The following is a 15,051-nucleotide window of genomic DNA, read 5'->3' on the forward strand; positions in this document are numbered from 1 at the left end:
TTCTTTAAGCACAGTAAGTCGCAGTAATGAGCATCAGATCGTTGGCAGCCTGTGTAGCAGAGCCACGGGTCTGCACAGCCCTAGAAACCTTGTGGCACTTCTCTTTCGAGTAAATGCTCCCACAGGGGTGCCGTGGGTAAGGGAGGTTTTCTAGTCACATATATCCATAGATTAGTACGTGCCCTTCCTTATAGCACTGTGCCTATTTACTGAATCAATGAATTCCCTAAATGTAAGGGGCTGTACTACGAAGCGAAAACCCAGGAAGCCAGTGCTGCTGTCGGGTGACTTCCCAGGTGATGTGAGTTGCCAGCTCCAGCAAGATAAATGGAGGGAGTCCTTACTTCTCTTTAACACTCCCCACCTGGTAAGGCTATGCTCAGAAATGGGAAGTGTTCTTCAGAGGGAAGATGCCTGAGAAAATTAAGCCCCCGATCTTCTTCCCACTGAAGTCAGCAGAAGTTTTGCCAATCAATATTGACAGGGATGCGTTTGGGTCCTCAGAGTTAATGCATACGGAGCCCATCATGGTGAGATCTGACCCATCGGCAGACGGATCTGAAGCCACAGACAGGAGCATATCTCCCATCTTCACGTTGATTTGTGCTGCTGCTGAATCCCTGCCACTGTCCTCACCAAGCCGTTTGCTGACTCATCAGCTTGTGCATTTGCCCTAATTAGTCATATGCAAACACTATGTTATTCAGGAAGTTCTCTTAACGTAAGTTGGAGAATGAACTTAGCACAGCTATAAAGGTCAAGAAAAGTGACTAAGGCATTATATACTGTAATAAGTTTCTGTTATCAGCCACTGGCAAAGCGGGAAAGAAGGTGTATATGCAGAATTTTAGTGGAGTGACGCAAAAGTTTAATAAGGGGGAGGATGTTGGGGGAAGAGAGTTTGCTTAACATCTCTCTAGAGCTGCTATAGTATGAAATGCTTAATCGCTGAACAAGTTTCCACTAACATGCTCCTGAAACACGGCTGGGTTTTGATGCAGTATTCTTTATTATGAGCTTGGGGTAAGCATGCTTGGCATGAGAGAAATGTGTCTAGTGAGGAGACCACAACACTTACTTACTCACAGCTCCTCAGCCAATTCATGCTGGGAAGTCTGACATCTTTGGACAATTAACTTGAGCAGTGCTAGTAATTTGTAGATCGAGATTTTTCTGCTGTGTTTTAATCAGGGATTGCTAACACACCTCGAGCCTTTGTGCCTGAATGATTTAAAATGATCAGCACCTAGTGTGAGAATACTCAACGAGGAACCCTTTTGATGCATTGCACGGTATGTGAATTTGGGTAATGGTAATAAAGGTGCACAAGTGGATCCTAAGGTGCTTATGGGCACCAAAATTGTCATTCAAAGGAGTGACAGCTGTAGGATTGAAAATAAGAGCTTACTGGGTAGGATAAGCCAGGTTCTGTAGCATTACAGCGAGGCAGTCCCCGGTCTGGACCATATCGGTGCTACTTGGTCTTTGAAGGGAGTGTGAGCACCGAGACGGCAGTCAAAGTGCAGAAGAGGCTTTCACTTCTGAGTCTGGCTGGCTCACCAGGAACCTCTTCATCCTCACGCTCAGATTAGAGAAGCTGCAATGGCTGCTCCGGGTGGCACCAGCCTCCTCTACGGCACGGGAAGTACCTCTGGTAGCACCACTTCACTGCTGAAACTCTCCCGACGCGTTCCCTGTGGCAGGGGCTCTGGTGGGGAAGGTGGCGCTCAGCCGGGTATGTCATTTCTGCACCTGCCAGGAGATCCCCCCATTTTACCAGGGAAGTTCCTTAGGGGCTGTTACAGTGACTCTGTGACTGTACTAAAATAGTGCATGGCTGCCATGCATGACTGAATTTGTCCCTATGTTTAAACTGCCTATACCTCATTTTGAAAGATGAAGCTGCCCATGAGTTCTTGCGTGGGGCTTGTTGGTACTTATGCAGGAGACCTGAGTTTAAGTCTCACTTTGATTATTTCTCCTCTCGAGTAAGTAAAGTACAGCAATATCAGTAGTCCACAGCCACACTGCCATGGGCTGTCGTGTTGTCACATCTCATAAGCTAAGTAAAGCTAGGCTTTGTCTGTGTTTGGATGAGAAACCCTAAAGAAATAAAAGGAGTCTATAGCACCTGTGAATCTTCTGTATGTCTGACTGCTGTGGGCAAAAGCAATTCATTTCATACGGAAACTCCTTGTGATTTCTATTAAATGTCACGGTCGCTGCTTTTTCTTCAACAGAAATTAAAAAAAACCAAAAAAACAAAAAACCAAAACACCCATGGGTTGTATGCAAAAATGACCGCTCATTACCTGGAAGTTCGGAACCCACTGCAGAAGTGTCAGAAAGGTGCAGTACTGAAATGACACCACTTTGCCCTGCAGGTGTTCCTTACAACATCACATGGGCACACAGCAGCGCAAGGATGTTACTTATGCCTGCCAAAGCTGCTTTTTTTAAAGGTGTCATTACCTCTGAGCTGCGAATCCAGCAGTCTCGTAAGGTTCAGCTCCGCAAGATCACTTAAAGCCCTGGCTGGAGGAAGGCTACAAGACGTAAGGAACCGCGGAGCTCTGTGGAGTCCCTCCACCTGGGGCTGCACCTTTCCCGCCTCCCCACGGCGCTCAGACACGCATGACTACCTAGCAAAGTCCACTGTGCAGCCTTTAATTTTAAATACGTGGGCTCTGGCCCCAATTTTCCTCTCTCTGCGCTCCCACGGCTCCGGCCTGGCTCCCGATCCCAGGGGCCACTCATGAGCGTCTGCGTGACCAGTGCCAGGCCTGCCGGTTAGGCCCGGGCCGGCACGGGCCCTGTCCCCTCTACAGCCCCTCCAGGGCCAGCCAAGGTTCGCAGGAGACCTCAGAGCCCTCGGGCGCCCAACGCCGCCCTCGCAGGGGACGTTTGGGGCTGCGGGGCGAGGCCCGCTCCCGCCGTGAGGGGCCCCGGCCCGCCGCCCCCCGCTGCTCCCTGGCGCCCCCCGGCGGCGCGGGTGGAGCAGGGGCAGCGCGGGGCAACGCCGCTGCGGGGCCGCGCTGGTCCTAGCGCCGCCCGGCCGCCGGCCGCCCCCGGGGCACGGCGAGGGACCGGGACACGGCGAGGGACCGGGACGCGGAGACCGCGGTGCTGCCGGCGGAGAGCCCGCGAACCCGAACCGGCGCTTGGCCGGCGGGGTTCGGGCCTGCCCGGCTGGGAGGGAAGGCAGCGGGGGCGCGGTGCCTGCGCGCAGCCCCCATCCAGCCTCCCGGCTCTGCCTCCCGGCGCCGGGGCGTTTGAAGTTGTCAGACTTGCTCGAAATGCGCTTAATTATGTGTGTGTTATCGCCCGGCGATGCAGTCGTCTATTCCCTTTAATTAATGTGAGGTTTTGAACTCTTTAACTGGAAATGTCCTGGTTTTGGGACTACGAAACCTTTGGGAAGGAGAAAGGAGTCCAGCATTGGGAAAAGAGTTCCTTACAAGAAAAATAATAAAAATACGCGATACGCCCGTAAAGGCGCAGCCCTGCCGGCGGGCTCCCGGGGCGGCGGTCTGCCTTCTGGCGATGTTTTAACGACCCGCACTTCGTTGCGTGGCGTGGAAGCGGGGGACCCCGGTCGGGGCGAGCTCCCCCCCCCGCTGCCGGCCGCTCTCCGGGGTGCGCGGGGGGTGCCGGGGCCGGGGCGCGGGGGGTGCCCGGCCCGGGGTGCGGGGGTGCCGGGGCCGGCGGCGGCGGTCCCGCCCCGCACACAGCCCCACACGTGAGGCGCCGGCCCCCTCGCAGCTGAGCGCTCAGCTGACCCCGCCGGCCGAGGGGCCGGGCCGCGCCGCCGCTCCTCACTGGCGCAGCGCGGGGCCCGGGCCGGCCGCGCCCGCCCCCGCCGCCGCCTCCTCCGCCTCCGCGCCCGGCCCCGCGCCGCCCACCGCCGCCGCTGCGCCCGTCGCCGCCCGCACCTCCCCGCAGCCTGCCCCGATGCTCTGAGCCCACGCGGCCCTCAGACCCGGCCCCTTCCCGGCCGCGCCGCCATCTCCCCCGCGCCCCGTGGCGGCCATTGGAGCCGCCCGCCTCGCATCCAGGGAACCGGCGGGAGGAGAAGCCGAGCCGCCGCCATGGAGAGCCCCGGCGGCGTCACCGACAAGAAGAGGTACCGACGCCGCGGCCTCCCGAGCTGCCCGCCCCGCCGTGCCGGGGGCTCGGACCGCGCCGCCCGCTCGCCGCCCGGCCCGGGGGCCGCTTCCCCGCCGCCTCCCCCGGCGCCGGGCACCCCGCCGCCCCCCGCTTTGTTACCGCCGCCCCCTTCCCGTCCCCCCCCCCCCCCCCTTCCCTCCCCGCGCTCCCCCGGCCCGCGGAGCGCTTCGCTCTTTCATTCCTCCTCCTCCTCCTCCCCGCCGTCCACGTCGCCATTTTGTCGGCGGGGGGAGCGGGCCGGGGCCCCGCAGCCGGGCGGGGGGGGGCTCGGTGCGGTGCGGCGCCTCTCCCGCGGCGGGAGCTGTCCCGCCGGCCCGGCCCGGCCCTCGGGTGGGAGCGCCTGGCGTGTTTTCTCCCCGCGGGGCCGTGCGTGGGGCCCGCGCCATCAGCCGTCGTTCCCGGGCGGCCTGCGCGCCCGAAGCGAGACGAGCGGGGCGGGCGGCGGGGCCGAGGGGGGTCGGCGGAGGCCGTGAGGGGAACCGGGGCCGGGAGAGCGCCCGGCCTCGGCCGAGCCGCAGCGGTGCCGGGGTGCGCCCTGCGCGGCCGCCCGCGGGGGCCGGCCGGGGGCTGCCTTTGCTCTGGAAACGGGTGGGTAGGCACCGGTGGTGCGGTATTCCAGGCGGCCGCCGAGCCTGAGGTGCTCGGGTTTTGTGCGGAACCGGGCCGTTTTGGAGTCTGGAAATATTAAGCTTAAAAAAAAAAAAAAAAAAAAAAGAAAAACCACCCTGAAAACCCGGGGGGGGGGGTGGGGGGGGGGATGGCGGCTGGACAATGTGAGTTGAGGAGTATGAATAATTCACCAAGGGTTGTTAGCTCAAATTAGGAGGGGGAAATAAAAGCCTTAAAAGCCTTTGTTACGTGGTGAAGTTAGGGAGTTGGGAGTATTTGGGTGACCGGATTCCTGCCTTGGTGCTCCACCGGCGCGCTTTGTGGAGGGATTAATTGCCGTAATCGCCATCTGCAGAAGGCGCCGTTTGTTTATATTGATACCGATACCTTTTTTTGTTTTGTTTTGTTTTAGAAGATGGATTTTCTCTGCCCTTGTATCAAAGGGTCATCCGAGTAGGTTAAACGCAATAAGTATTAAAGCGTGTAAGTTGGGTTGGAAAGGAGACTGGCTGGCTTTTAAAATGGATGGTGAGCTTTGTGCGGGGCTGGCGAGCAGAGGGAGCGCTTGGCCCCCGGGCCGGGACCGTCGGGGTGAGAATTTGGGGCTGCTGGGGCGGTGCAGGGGGTGCGGTGGGGGAGAAGCGGCTCTTGGCCCCGCGAAAGCCGTGCGGTGGGCACCTGGGGCTGCCACCGGCTCCGTAACCTGCGATTTTGCTACTCAAGGCTAATGGCTATTGAGAAGCCTGGGAGAAAATGTTGCAACAGAAATGATTGTTCTGTGCTTTGCTCTGCTGCCCTAATTTAGTGGCAGGTCTAGAAAGGGGGTTTGAGGCTTGAGTTGTTCTCTGTTGCTGGTTTTTGGTTTTGTTTGGTTTTGTTCTCCCCCCCCCCGAGCATTTCTTTTTTTTTTTTTTAACTTACCATTCTATTGCACTTGGGTACTTCTTTTTGCAATTTCCTTACCCTGGATGTAATCTGCTTTCTTCAGAATGTAAGAATCAATATGCAAAGCTTATCCTTCCTTCCTAAAGGCAGGGCTTAAGAAAGAGAATTTGTTGTTTTCTGTTTCCTGTAGACCGAGTTCAAAGTTGGGAATGTTTCTGATAAAACAGTAAGGAATATTCAGATTACTTCTGTTGTAGGGCACATTTTAATCGAAAACATAAAGCTGTATCTGTGGTATGCTCGTCCTGGGGGCTGTGAATGTGCAGTTGAGCAAAGATGGCCAAGCAAAAAAGGAAGGATATGAGCTCACCAGAGAACTTATTGAAAATCTCAAGTGTTTCTCAAGAACCTGGGTTGTTTTAGAAGGGTTTAGGTTTGATGGTGTCCATGTTCAGAGTACCTTTAAGGGAGAAGACCTTCCAGTCCTGTTCTTTGGTGATAAACCTTTGGCTGATTGTATATATAAGTGCACATCAACTTTGGCATGTGTTAAGATCCTTTTATTCCTTGTCCCTCCCTGTGCTTGTATTTGGATAGTGTTCAGCTCTTGATAGTTAAAGTGAAGCTTGTTGTTAGCTTAATTATGTGCTGTGAGATGCAAAAATCATGGAATTTGACCAAGTGTGTATCTCGGTCTTACATAAGTGAAATTTAGTCACAACAGTACCTGGGATTCCTTTACTGGTCTGTTGAATCCATTCTTTGATGTAGTCCTGAGCTTCTCATATACATACAGGGGTCAAGATTCCATAAGAAACCAAGTATCAGCAACGTGATTAGGTATTGAGTTAGGTGGGTTTTAGCTGTTCTTCAGTAGTTCTATCATTTTCATGTGCTCCTGGGTTTTCCCCCATGTGCTACAAGGAGCGAGTTTATCTCAGTGCATAGAGTGGGTAGAACAGTGTTGCTGGGAGCTTTGTTTGCTTATTGACTTTGATTTGATTCAAAATGATTTTTCTCAGTATTCCTTTAACATACTCTAGTGTGCAGATGGCTGATGCTATGAAAAGTTTTTCCCCAGGTCTGTGGTGTGACACTTCACTATTAGCAGAGTAATTCTTGCACCATTTTAAGTAAACGAGCCATTTAGGCTTACTGGTTACTTTGGTAGTGGCTTGCTGCTTACACTAGAAAAATGAACCTTGGATTGTTTTTGTCCTTACTTGTAGCATAAAATATATACTTTTTAATGGTATGGGTGCTAAATAAAAATGAGAAGCGTAAGGATTTAAAAAAGTGATTTCTTGAGTGCTCAGTCTGAGTCTTAAGATGGTATAAAACAGTGGGATTGAACATCCTGACTTGAGTGTCTTGCAGAAAAACTTCAGCGTTTCAGTTTCTCAGAGTTGGGACTTGAAACTTAACATCTAGTGTCTAAGAGGGTGATTGGAAAGACCAGGGTTTTGCGTCTGGATCTCTGCCACTGAGGTCCAGCTCCAAAATCTGTTTGAGTGGCCCGGGTCCTGTGCCGCTGGCTGTGAGGGGCACTGGCTACTGCCGGTTTATCTTAAACCTGTGTCAGATCTTTAGGATCGTGTGTGCCATTGCTTTTTGTCTGTTAATTTCTTTCAATGCCGGTGGAACTGAGCCTCCATTACTGGAGTCAAAAGCGAATACAAAACCCTTTTGTATATACTCTAACTGTACCTCTCTACTGTTGTAAGAAGAGAAATCTTTTGGTAAATCTCCTGTAGAGCCTCCCCGCAGGTACAGGGAGGGCAGAGTGGTTTCTGGCTTATAGAAGGGTGTTTTGACTGCTTTCTGGATTTTTCTGGATTGTTTGCCTTGCCATAGGGCTTACCTGGTTGGTAGTGCCTGTGTAGTCTGTTCTTCGCCCTTTCCTCAAACATGCAACAGTTTTGAATTCCTTCAACGAAGGTGATCAGAAGTCACTTTCCAGTGCTCACTAAAGATGAAGGCAACGGTGTAGTGCTACTGCCCTTCCTCCTTATTATCAAGGCACTGAAAATCAGGGAAGAATAGCTGTGGAGGATTTGCCTACTGCAGGCATTTTCCATAATTTTGCACTGTTGGTGCTTTAGTTTCCTTTTATCAGTGAAGGTCTGAGTATTTGGGAGTATGTTGATGGAAGCAGTGGCAAGATTTTTCTGGGTTTTCTTTACAGTCATACTTGCTTTGCCCTTTTAAAATCTAGTGTCTCCAGTCCGCAGTCAGGGTCTCTTGGTTGGCATGCCTGAAATACCAAAGACTGGCTCACACTTAGCAGAGAGATCTAGTGTAGATATGATCTGATGGTCCAGGTTGTCAGGTGGTCTGTAACAGGGTGGTGAGACAGTAAGAGGTTTTTATTTCAAGTACTTCCAAGCTTTTTTAGCAACTCTGCCTTCCCTATCTGGCATTTCTGAAGGCACATCCTGGAGCATTGGGGGGGGGGGGGGGACGGGGACGACACAAATGTGGCTGCATACTGTTATCAGCAACTTAAGTCTGGCAATTAAGTCAACTATTGGTTTAAAGGTGGAGGTGTGAAGTGGATAATCTATCTTAGTCCCTCATTTAATTGCCATCCCCATTTTCTGGTTGATTTCTCTGTTCTCAGAAATGTCCATCAAGGGCTCATTTAGGTTAGGCTAAGATCATGCTGAAGTATGTCTTTTGTAAGCCTGGAGAAGCTGAGAAGGACAGTTGCATGCTGTGTTTCTACTGCCACCAGAAGAGAGGCCAGAGAAGACCGTCCTGCTAGCATGTGTAGGCTTCAGTCAGCAGCGTAACAACATGCATTTACTTATAGGTGCTTGCTTCCTCCTCTGCACATTGTGAAAGCAACCGTAGATCTTTGTTCCTCCCTATCCTTGAACTGTAATGCCTGGAGTTTATAAGGCTGTTTCTAGGACTCTGATTGCTGATGGTGAAGTGGAAAAAAAAAATAGTCAATCAATATTAATAACACTAGTAAATGTCAGCAGCGTTGCTGTGTACAAACCCTTCTGAGGTTCTTAGGAGTTTGCGTGTTCACTTTGGTGTGCTTCTGACCTGAAAGCCTTGAAGACTCTTGCTGAGCCTGTGTAACACAGTGGATTCTTGAGCATGCTCATGTTGTTCAATAGTAGTATTGCACCAATTTATGTTAGAAGGCTGGATTTCAAGTAGGCTTGTGTGAGATTTTTGGTATTAAAGAGGACATCGAATGACAGAAACCACTGATTTTTGAGGATTCTTTTTTTTTGTACTGCAGAGGAGACTTTGGCATTACTATCTCAATTTATTCTTGAAGAGCTTGGTGTTATGATATGCCAACAAAATAATTCTTGTATGATTGTAGAGTATGCATTGTTAAGTAAACCCGGGGGGAAGTTCAGTATAGGAGAGCATCTAGATTTTCCTGATGATACTGCTCTTTCAAGGAGATGCAAATACCGATCCGATTACAAGATGTGTTCTTTAAAAAACAGCTTCAAAACAAAAACAAATCTTGCAAGAACCTTAGCAAGAAGGCGCAGTAACACGTTTCTAGTAAGCTGATGTCCAAAAGGAAGGAATGTTCCAGATTACAAGTCATCAGCTCAAATGCTCCTTTTATCTTCACATACACAGTTATATAGGCAGGTGTTCACATGCCTCAAAAAAAAGCACCTAGGTAACGCATGGAAAGAACTTGGACCTTAATCATCTTTTCATGTTATAACAGCCCTTTCTCTTTTGAATTCGAGAAAGTTTGAGCATTTTGAGCCTCTTTTGAGAAACCCCCTTTGTATTAGAGCAGGCGGAGGAGTATGCAGGAGAATCTGAGTTTTCCACTGAGTACTGCTCCAAAATGGAAGATTCTTGGGGGTTTTATGACATTGGGAACTACAAAATTGGCCGAGGAGGGGAGGTGAGCCTTTTTACCTTAACTACTGACTGAAAATTCAGGAAAGATACAAGTGTCCAAATTACCATTGGATATGAAGGCTCTTAAGGTTTTCCGCTACTGAGATCTCTGCTATTTAGCTTAAAATAAAAGTCTATGAAAATTAAGTTCTGAAATTATTAGAAACATGAACATGAAATCAAGTGAATACATGCCAGCATGTGTATAATTTTTAAATACAGTTTATGTAGGTGACGAACACTTGAGGGTTCTTTGATGTGGAGCTATAGCCTCGGTTGATGTAAATTAGCACAGGTTCATTGAAGCTACGCCTGTTCGTACCAGCCTGGGGGTTTGGTCCAAGATCTCAGAGTAAGTGCACTGATAAAGAGGAGTTTCATCGTATGCATGATCTGTCATTTCCTTCTGTTGAAGCCCGATAATACTGGGGCTTGTACAACGTTTAAAACCTTGAGATATTTTAGTACCCAGATGTTTGAAATGGCTCTGCTGGCACCTAAGAACTGGTGCTTCAAGATGATCCATTAGTTGTTTCATAAAGATATCCAATAATGAACTTTTTGTGTGTTAGGAGAGGCACTGTGCAGCTTCTGTTTAGTTTGGTGTGGTGTGAATGAATGCTTGTTAAGCGTTTGGAGGAAAAATGTTACAACAGATCTTGTAACTCACTACAATAAAATAGAGCCTAAAGTTCAGGAATTATGGAAACTGAATCAGCAGCACTGAGCTGTGCTATTATATTTTCAACAGTGGAAGGTTTTACCAAGTAACTTTATTAAATAACCTTTTCACATCAATTTGTAATAATCCTGGAAGTGTTCCCTGAAAAAGATGACCCATTTTGTTTACCAGAATGAGTTGTTTCACTGTCAATCCTAAACCAAAACCAGATTGGTGCTACTTTATGAAAATTCTTGCATTTCAAGAAGTGAAAGAATTTGAGGCCAAGGCTCCCGTTTTTGTGAAGTTATTTCATGCTGCTCGCAAGTGAGAATAGTAAACGGTCTGTTATGCTGGAAGGGGAGCCACTAGAGGCTCACCTCCTTACGTTTGCCCCCTGCTCACATCCATTGGAAGAGATGGGAATATGCTTCAAGGAACAGAAGACTGGAAGTAATCCACATCAAATATAAAGGCTGCAGCCTCTATTAGCGAAGCTAAAGAAATGAGAAGCTCTACGTGGTTTAGGTGGGGATGGGAGCATTTGGTGCTCAGTTCTTCAGAAAGGGTTTTTTCCTTGCACCCCGTTGAGTCTGCTGGATGTTCAGCTGACATTGCTGCAGGCTCTTTGTCCTAGCTATTGTTGTGAGTGTTTTTCTTGACTGCTCAGTGGATCTGCTTGTTCTTTATTCATACAGAAAAATAAAATTTTATATCTCTTACTTCTGTTCTGTGTGGGGTTTTTTTGTTCTTAAAATCTTTGATCATGAAATACCCTGTTAACTGAAAGCAGTTGAGGAATGTGAGGTGAAGAGACGAGAACTTGGGTGGAAGCAATGAGAGAAAATGTCCAGCTTCCAGTCTGGAAAACCTGAATGCAATGACATAAAGTAAATTGTATATTTTAAAGCCATGATTTACACTAAAATTAGTTACTTTATCAAGAGTGCATCTGTCTGAAGATAGACCAGTTTGTAGCTAAAACATAGTTAACTGAGAGCCTGACATATCTCAGGGATGTGTTTTGCATCTTTTTTGTGAGCTTGGTAGAAGCAAAAGCAGGAGGGCTGAAGGGAGGGGAGCACTTAGTGGCTAAGTTCTGTGAGCCCATGTCCGGATCTCTCTTTTGAACAGCTGTAGGTTTTCTGTAATAATAAACCAATTTAACTACTATGTATCTTTCATCCTGAAGGGCAGAGCACAGCTAATTAAAAGAAAAAAAAAAAGCTGTATTCAAGGAAAAAGCCAAATAACCTAGTTGAAAAAAAATCAGAATTTTCTTACAAACAACCACTGTATGCCATGTAGTTATTTTAAACCAGTAAATTGCTACGCAAAGGTGAAATATCAGTGGGTTGCATTGTGTAGTAAGACACAGCAGAATCACTTCACCACGTTCTGAATTAGAAATACTAATTTTGGAAACTTTTAGCTTCTTACTCACACTTTCTAAGCGGGGAGGTGGTTGGGGTTTCAGGTCAGTTCAGGGCCAAATCCAGGTGACGGATAATCTTGGCAGTGTGGTCCTGTGCCGGTTTCAGGAGTTTCAGGCTCTGCTGCTGGCTCTTATGTGCCATAATTTACCTGTCTGTAAAATGGCTGTTTATATAGACTTCATGGTCTTATTATCAAGACTTGACTTTGTAAGTTAACGCGTAGCTCAGTGGACTCTCTTCTTGCTGCCTCTCCCCACTATCATTTTGCAAACGGCAGTGGGTTTCAGTGTTCACTCAGAACATTTGTGCTGCTGTAGCTAATTCAGTCTGAACGGCCTGCTTGCTCTCGTAATTTGTTAGGGTTTTTTCAGTCAGGGTTTTTTTGGTGGTAGTCAAGTTATGGTAAATGCCTGTAACTACCCTCGTGTAAAGAAAATGGTTTAAATTGCTGTGTTAGAAGGTAATATACAAAGGAATGAATTTTAATAGTTTACATACAGAGGTGTTGTCTCTGCTTGGGTATTATGCTAGTTTCTGCAGTTAAATCTCTTTTTAAATCTTTCTTAATGTATGTAAGGAATTTCTGATTTCTTTTCCTGAGTTGGATTACTGGGCTGTCATGTTCATTAATTCATAATGAGCAAGACTTTCTTCTAGAAACTCACATGCTTGTGATTACACATGAGATACGGGTATGGGGGTTTTTTTTGTTTGTTTGGCATTTTCCTCACAAGAGCTCTCTACACAGACTGTAATATAAGGAGAATTGCTAAATAAAATTGGCCGTAATGGCAAAAGTAATAATACTTAAAAAGAAAATTATGTCAAAGCAAGAAGAGGCAAAGCTGTAACCCCGAGTTCATTGTGAACTGGTAGCTGAGAGATTGCACTAATTCTGTAATGGAGCTATAGAAGGAAGAAGCGCTTCTCCAACCAATTTGAAAGAAATAAAACTTATGGTGAATTTGCAAATATATTACAGTTCCTGGAAAGCCTGCCTATTCAACTGAAAATTCAGACTTTGCAATAAGCGAGAGCTCTGTCTGAAATGTCTTTTCCCCCACCACTGGGAGGAGTGTTTGGTTACCAGAAACGAGTAGCCCCATAAGCTGGCACACGAGATGAAGCTGGTCCTCTGGCCCCTTTCCTCCCCACCCCATTGCCTGGCTTTTCTCGTCTTTAAACAGCAAAGACTGGGGCTCCCCCGCAAGAGTGACTGTAGTAGGCCCAGTCGCCCTTACTTGTAACCTACTTTATTGTTTGCCTGCTGAGCGATGAACAGTCTGGGCCGCTGGTCAGGCCAGCGAGGATCTTACTGGGCTGGGAGGCGAGAAGGAATGCGGCTTTCGGGTCTGCCTGCGACTCTGGGCAAACTTTGTGCGGGTCTGTCTCAAGAGTTGATAGTGTTAACACTGCGGCTCTGTCACCACTAGTTGATCAACTTCAATTAGAAAGTATTTCTAAGGGCATAAGGGGGCTAACTGGCATATTCTCCATCTATGCTAGGTAGAAGATGAGGGGCTTTTTTGGCGGGGGGGTGGGGTGGGGGAGTTGTTTTTGTTTTTCTTTGGAAGAATACTTGCATCATTAGTTCACCATATATTTAAATAACTGGATTTGAGCAGTTTTCTCTTACGTTATAAACCCATTTTTCATATGAAGCTGTCTCTAGGGAAGTTGAGTTACACTGTTGTAGTTTCTCTCTGTTAAGTGCTGGGCTTGCCTGGGACTTCTTTCCATGGAAGAATAACTTCGTAAGTATTGTGGCTAGCAGCTCTGGACAAAATAAAGAACTAACAAACAGTGAAGAAAAATGAATGGCTGCATATTCAGCGCAGTCAAAAGAGTAGAGCTCTGTTGGAACACACTCGTTGGCAGTCTGCGCCTTTTAAGTGAGCTCGCATCTGGTTGGTGTTTTCTTGGTGTGCGCTTGTGCGGTAGGTGAGAGCGGTTGGCATGGCCGTGCCTAGGGTTGAGCTTTCCAGACGGTCCGCATGAACACAGCTAGTTACGCTGGTGTGACGATACCAGCGTTAGGGTGTTCTGCTGGGGTATGGCTGCAAACTGGGAGTTGCACCTCTGTCCCATACAGCTGTGCTGGCAGAAATATCTGGTTTAGGCTAGGCATGAAAAGACGACCAAGTTTTGTACCAACCGCAGGAATGAGTTCAACCTTAAAAGCTAAATATGAGGCCACCTACAGGTCTACTTTCTAAGTTCCAATGCCATCACGATGACATACACTGTTAATGTGTAATGTAATAGCTGCATCTCTTTTTTGTGTAATGAAGAAAAATTGAAGCTGTTGTAGTGGATGTGGCCTTTGTGACTCCATTTCTAAGCCAGGTGTTTCCCATACTAGTTTTACAGTCTGAGCAGAGGTTGTATCTAACATGGAAGTATTGAGTGTGAATCTTGTCCTGGCAAATGATAGGAATTAATGGCAGAACTGAAAACTAGTTAAAGTTCAGTAATGAGATGTTACCAGATTTGAGGCACGTTATTCATTTGGATTATATTGTTTCCACATGGTATACTTCTGTGAAACTGTTTAAGAACAGATACCATGATAAATACAAAGCCACTCAATTGTAGAAAACAATTCTAAAGAGAAAAATGTGAATTGCTATCAGAAGATGCTTGGGATTTTTTTAGAATGTTCTCAAAACCTGGATCAAGAAAGATGAGCCTGGATTAATAAATACATGCACAATAGCTATTTTACATGGGAATTGAAAACACCTACAGGGCAAAATCTACCTGATTAGAGAAATAGTAAGTTAGAATGGGAGAAAGGCTAGAAAATAGATAGCGGCGGTAAAGCAATGTACAGGAAAACCCCTGATTTCTTGTGTTAATGTAATATTGTGTACACAATGTAAGATTTTCTTTAACAATGGCCATTGATTTAAAAATCTAGAAGGAGACAAAGTTGACATGCTACATGTTCTAAGATCTGTCCATTGACCATTTTTAATCTAGCTATTTTTAATTGAAATTTTTCGGTTACTGATCATATTTTCCAGGGTTCTTTTTGGTCTTGTTTGCTGGTAGTAAATAAGCAGGAACAAGTCAGCTTTAAATGGGGCCGTTGATTAATTTTACACTCCAGGAGATGAAAACTGTGGGCTGTATTTAGACAATTGGGGAATCACTTGCAGAAATATGCAGTGGTGGGCAGAGGGGTCTTTGGGATGGTACGGGGAACAATATATTGTTTGAGACACTCTGGCACAAATGGTTCATATGACCATAATGACAGGAGTTGCACATTCGAGTAGAGAGGCCGTGTTAACATCTGTAACTGGTGCGCATGGGATTGCTGCTGGCGTGCTTTGTTCTGAAGGCTGTTGGGTCAATTCTTGCTACCTGTAAAACTTTGTTTATATTCACCTTGCTGTA

At 47.5% G+C, this 15,051-nt stretch overlaps 1 protein-coding gene across 1 annotated transcript in view; it reads left to right on the plus strand.

Annotated features, from left to right (window-relative positions):
* The first annotated feature begins 3,905 nt into the window (after window positions 1-3,905).
* HIF1A (hypoxia inducible factor 1 subunit alpha) overlaps window positions 3,906-15,051 on the plus strand; it is a 35,241-nt gene continuing 24,095 nt past the window's right edge. Inside the window, exon 1 of the mRNA XM_082317517.1 lies at window positions 3,906-4,123. Within this exon, the coding sequence (XP_082173643.1) occupies window positions 4,089-4,123 (35 nt within the window). The 5' untranslated portion in view covers window positions 3,906-4,088. The remainder of the gene's footprint in view (window positions 4,124-15,051) is intronic.

The sequence above is a fragment of the Platalea leucorodia genome (genome assembly GCF_965183815.1).
Source record: "Platalea leucorodia genome assembly, chromosome: 7".
Taxonomy (NCBI): domain Eukaryota; kingdom Metazoa; phylum Chordata; class Aves; order Pelecaniformes; family Threskiornithidae; genus Platalea; species Platalea leucorodia.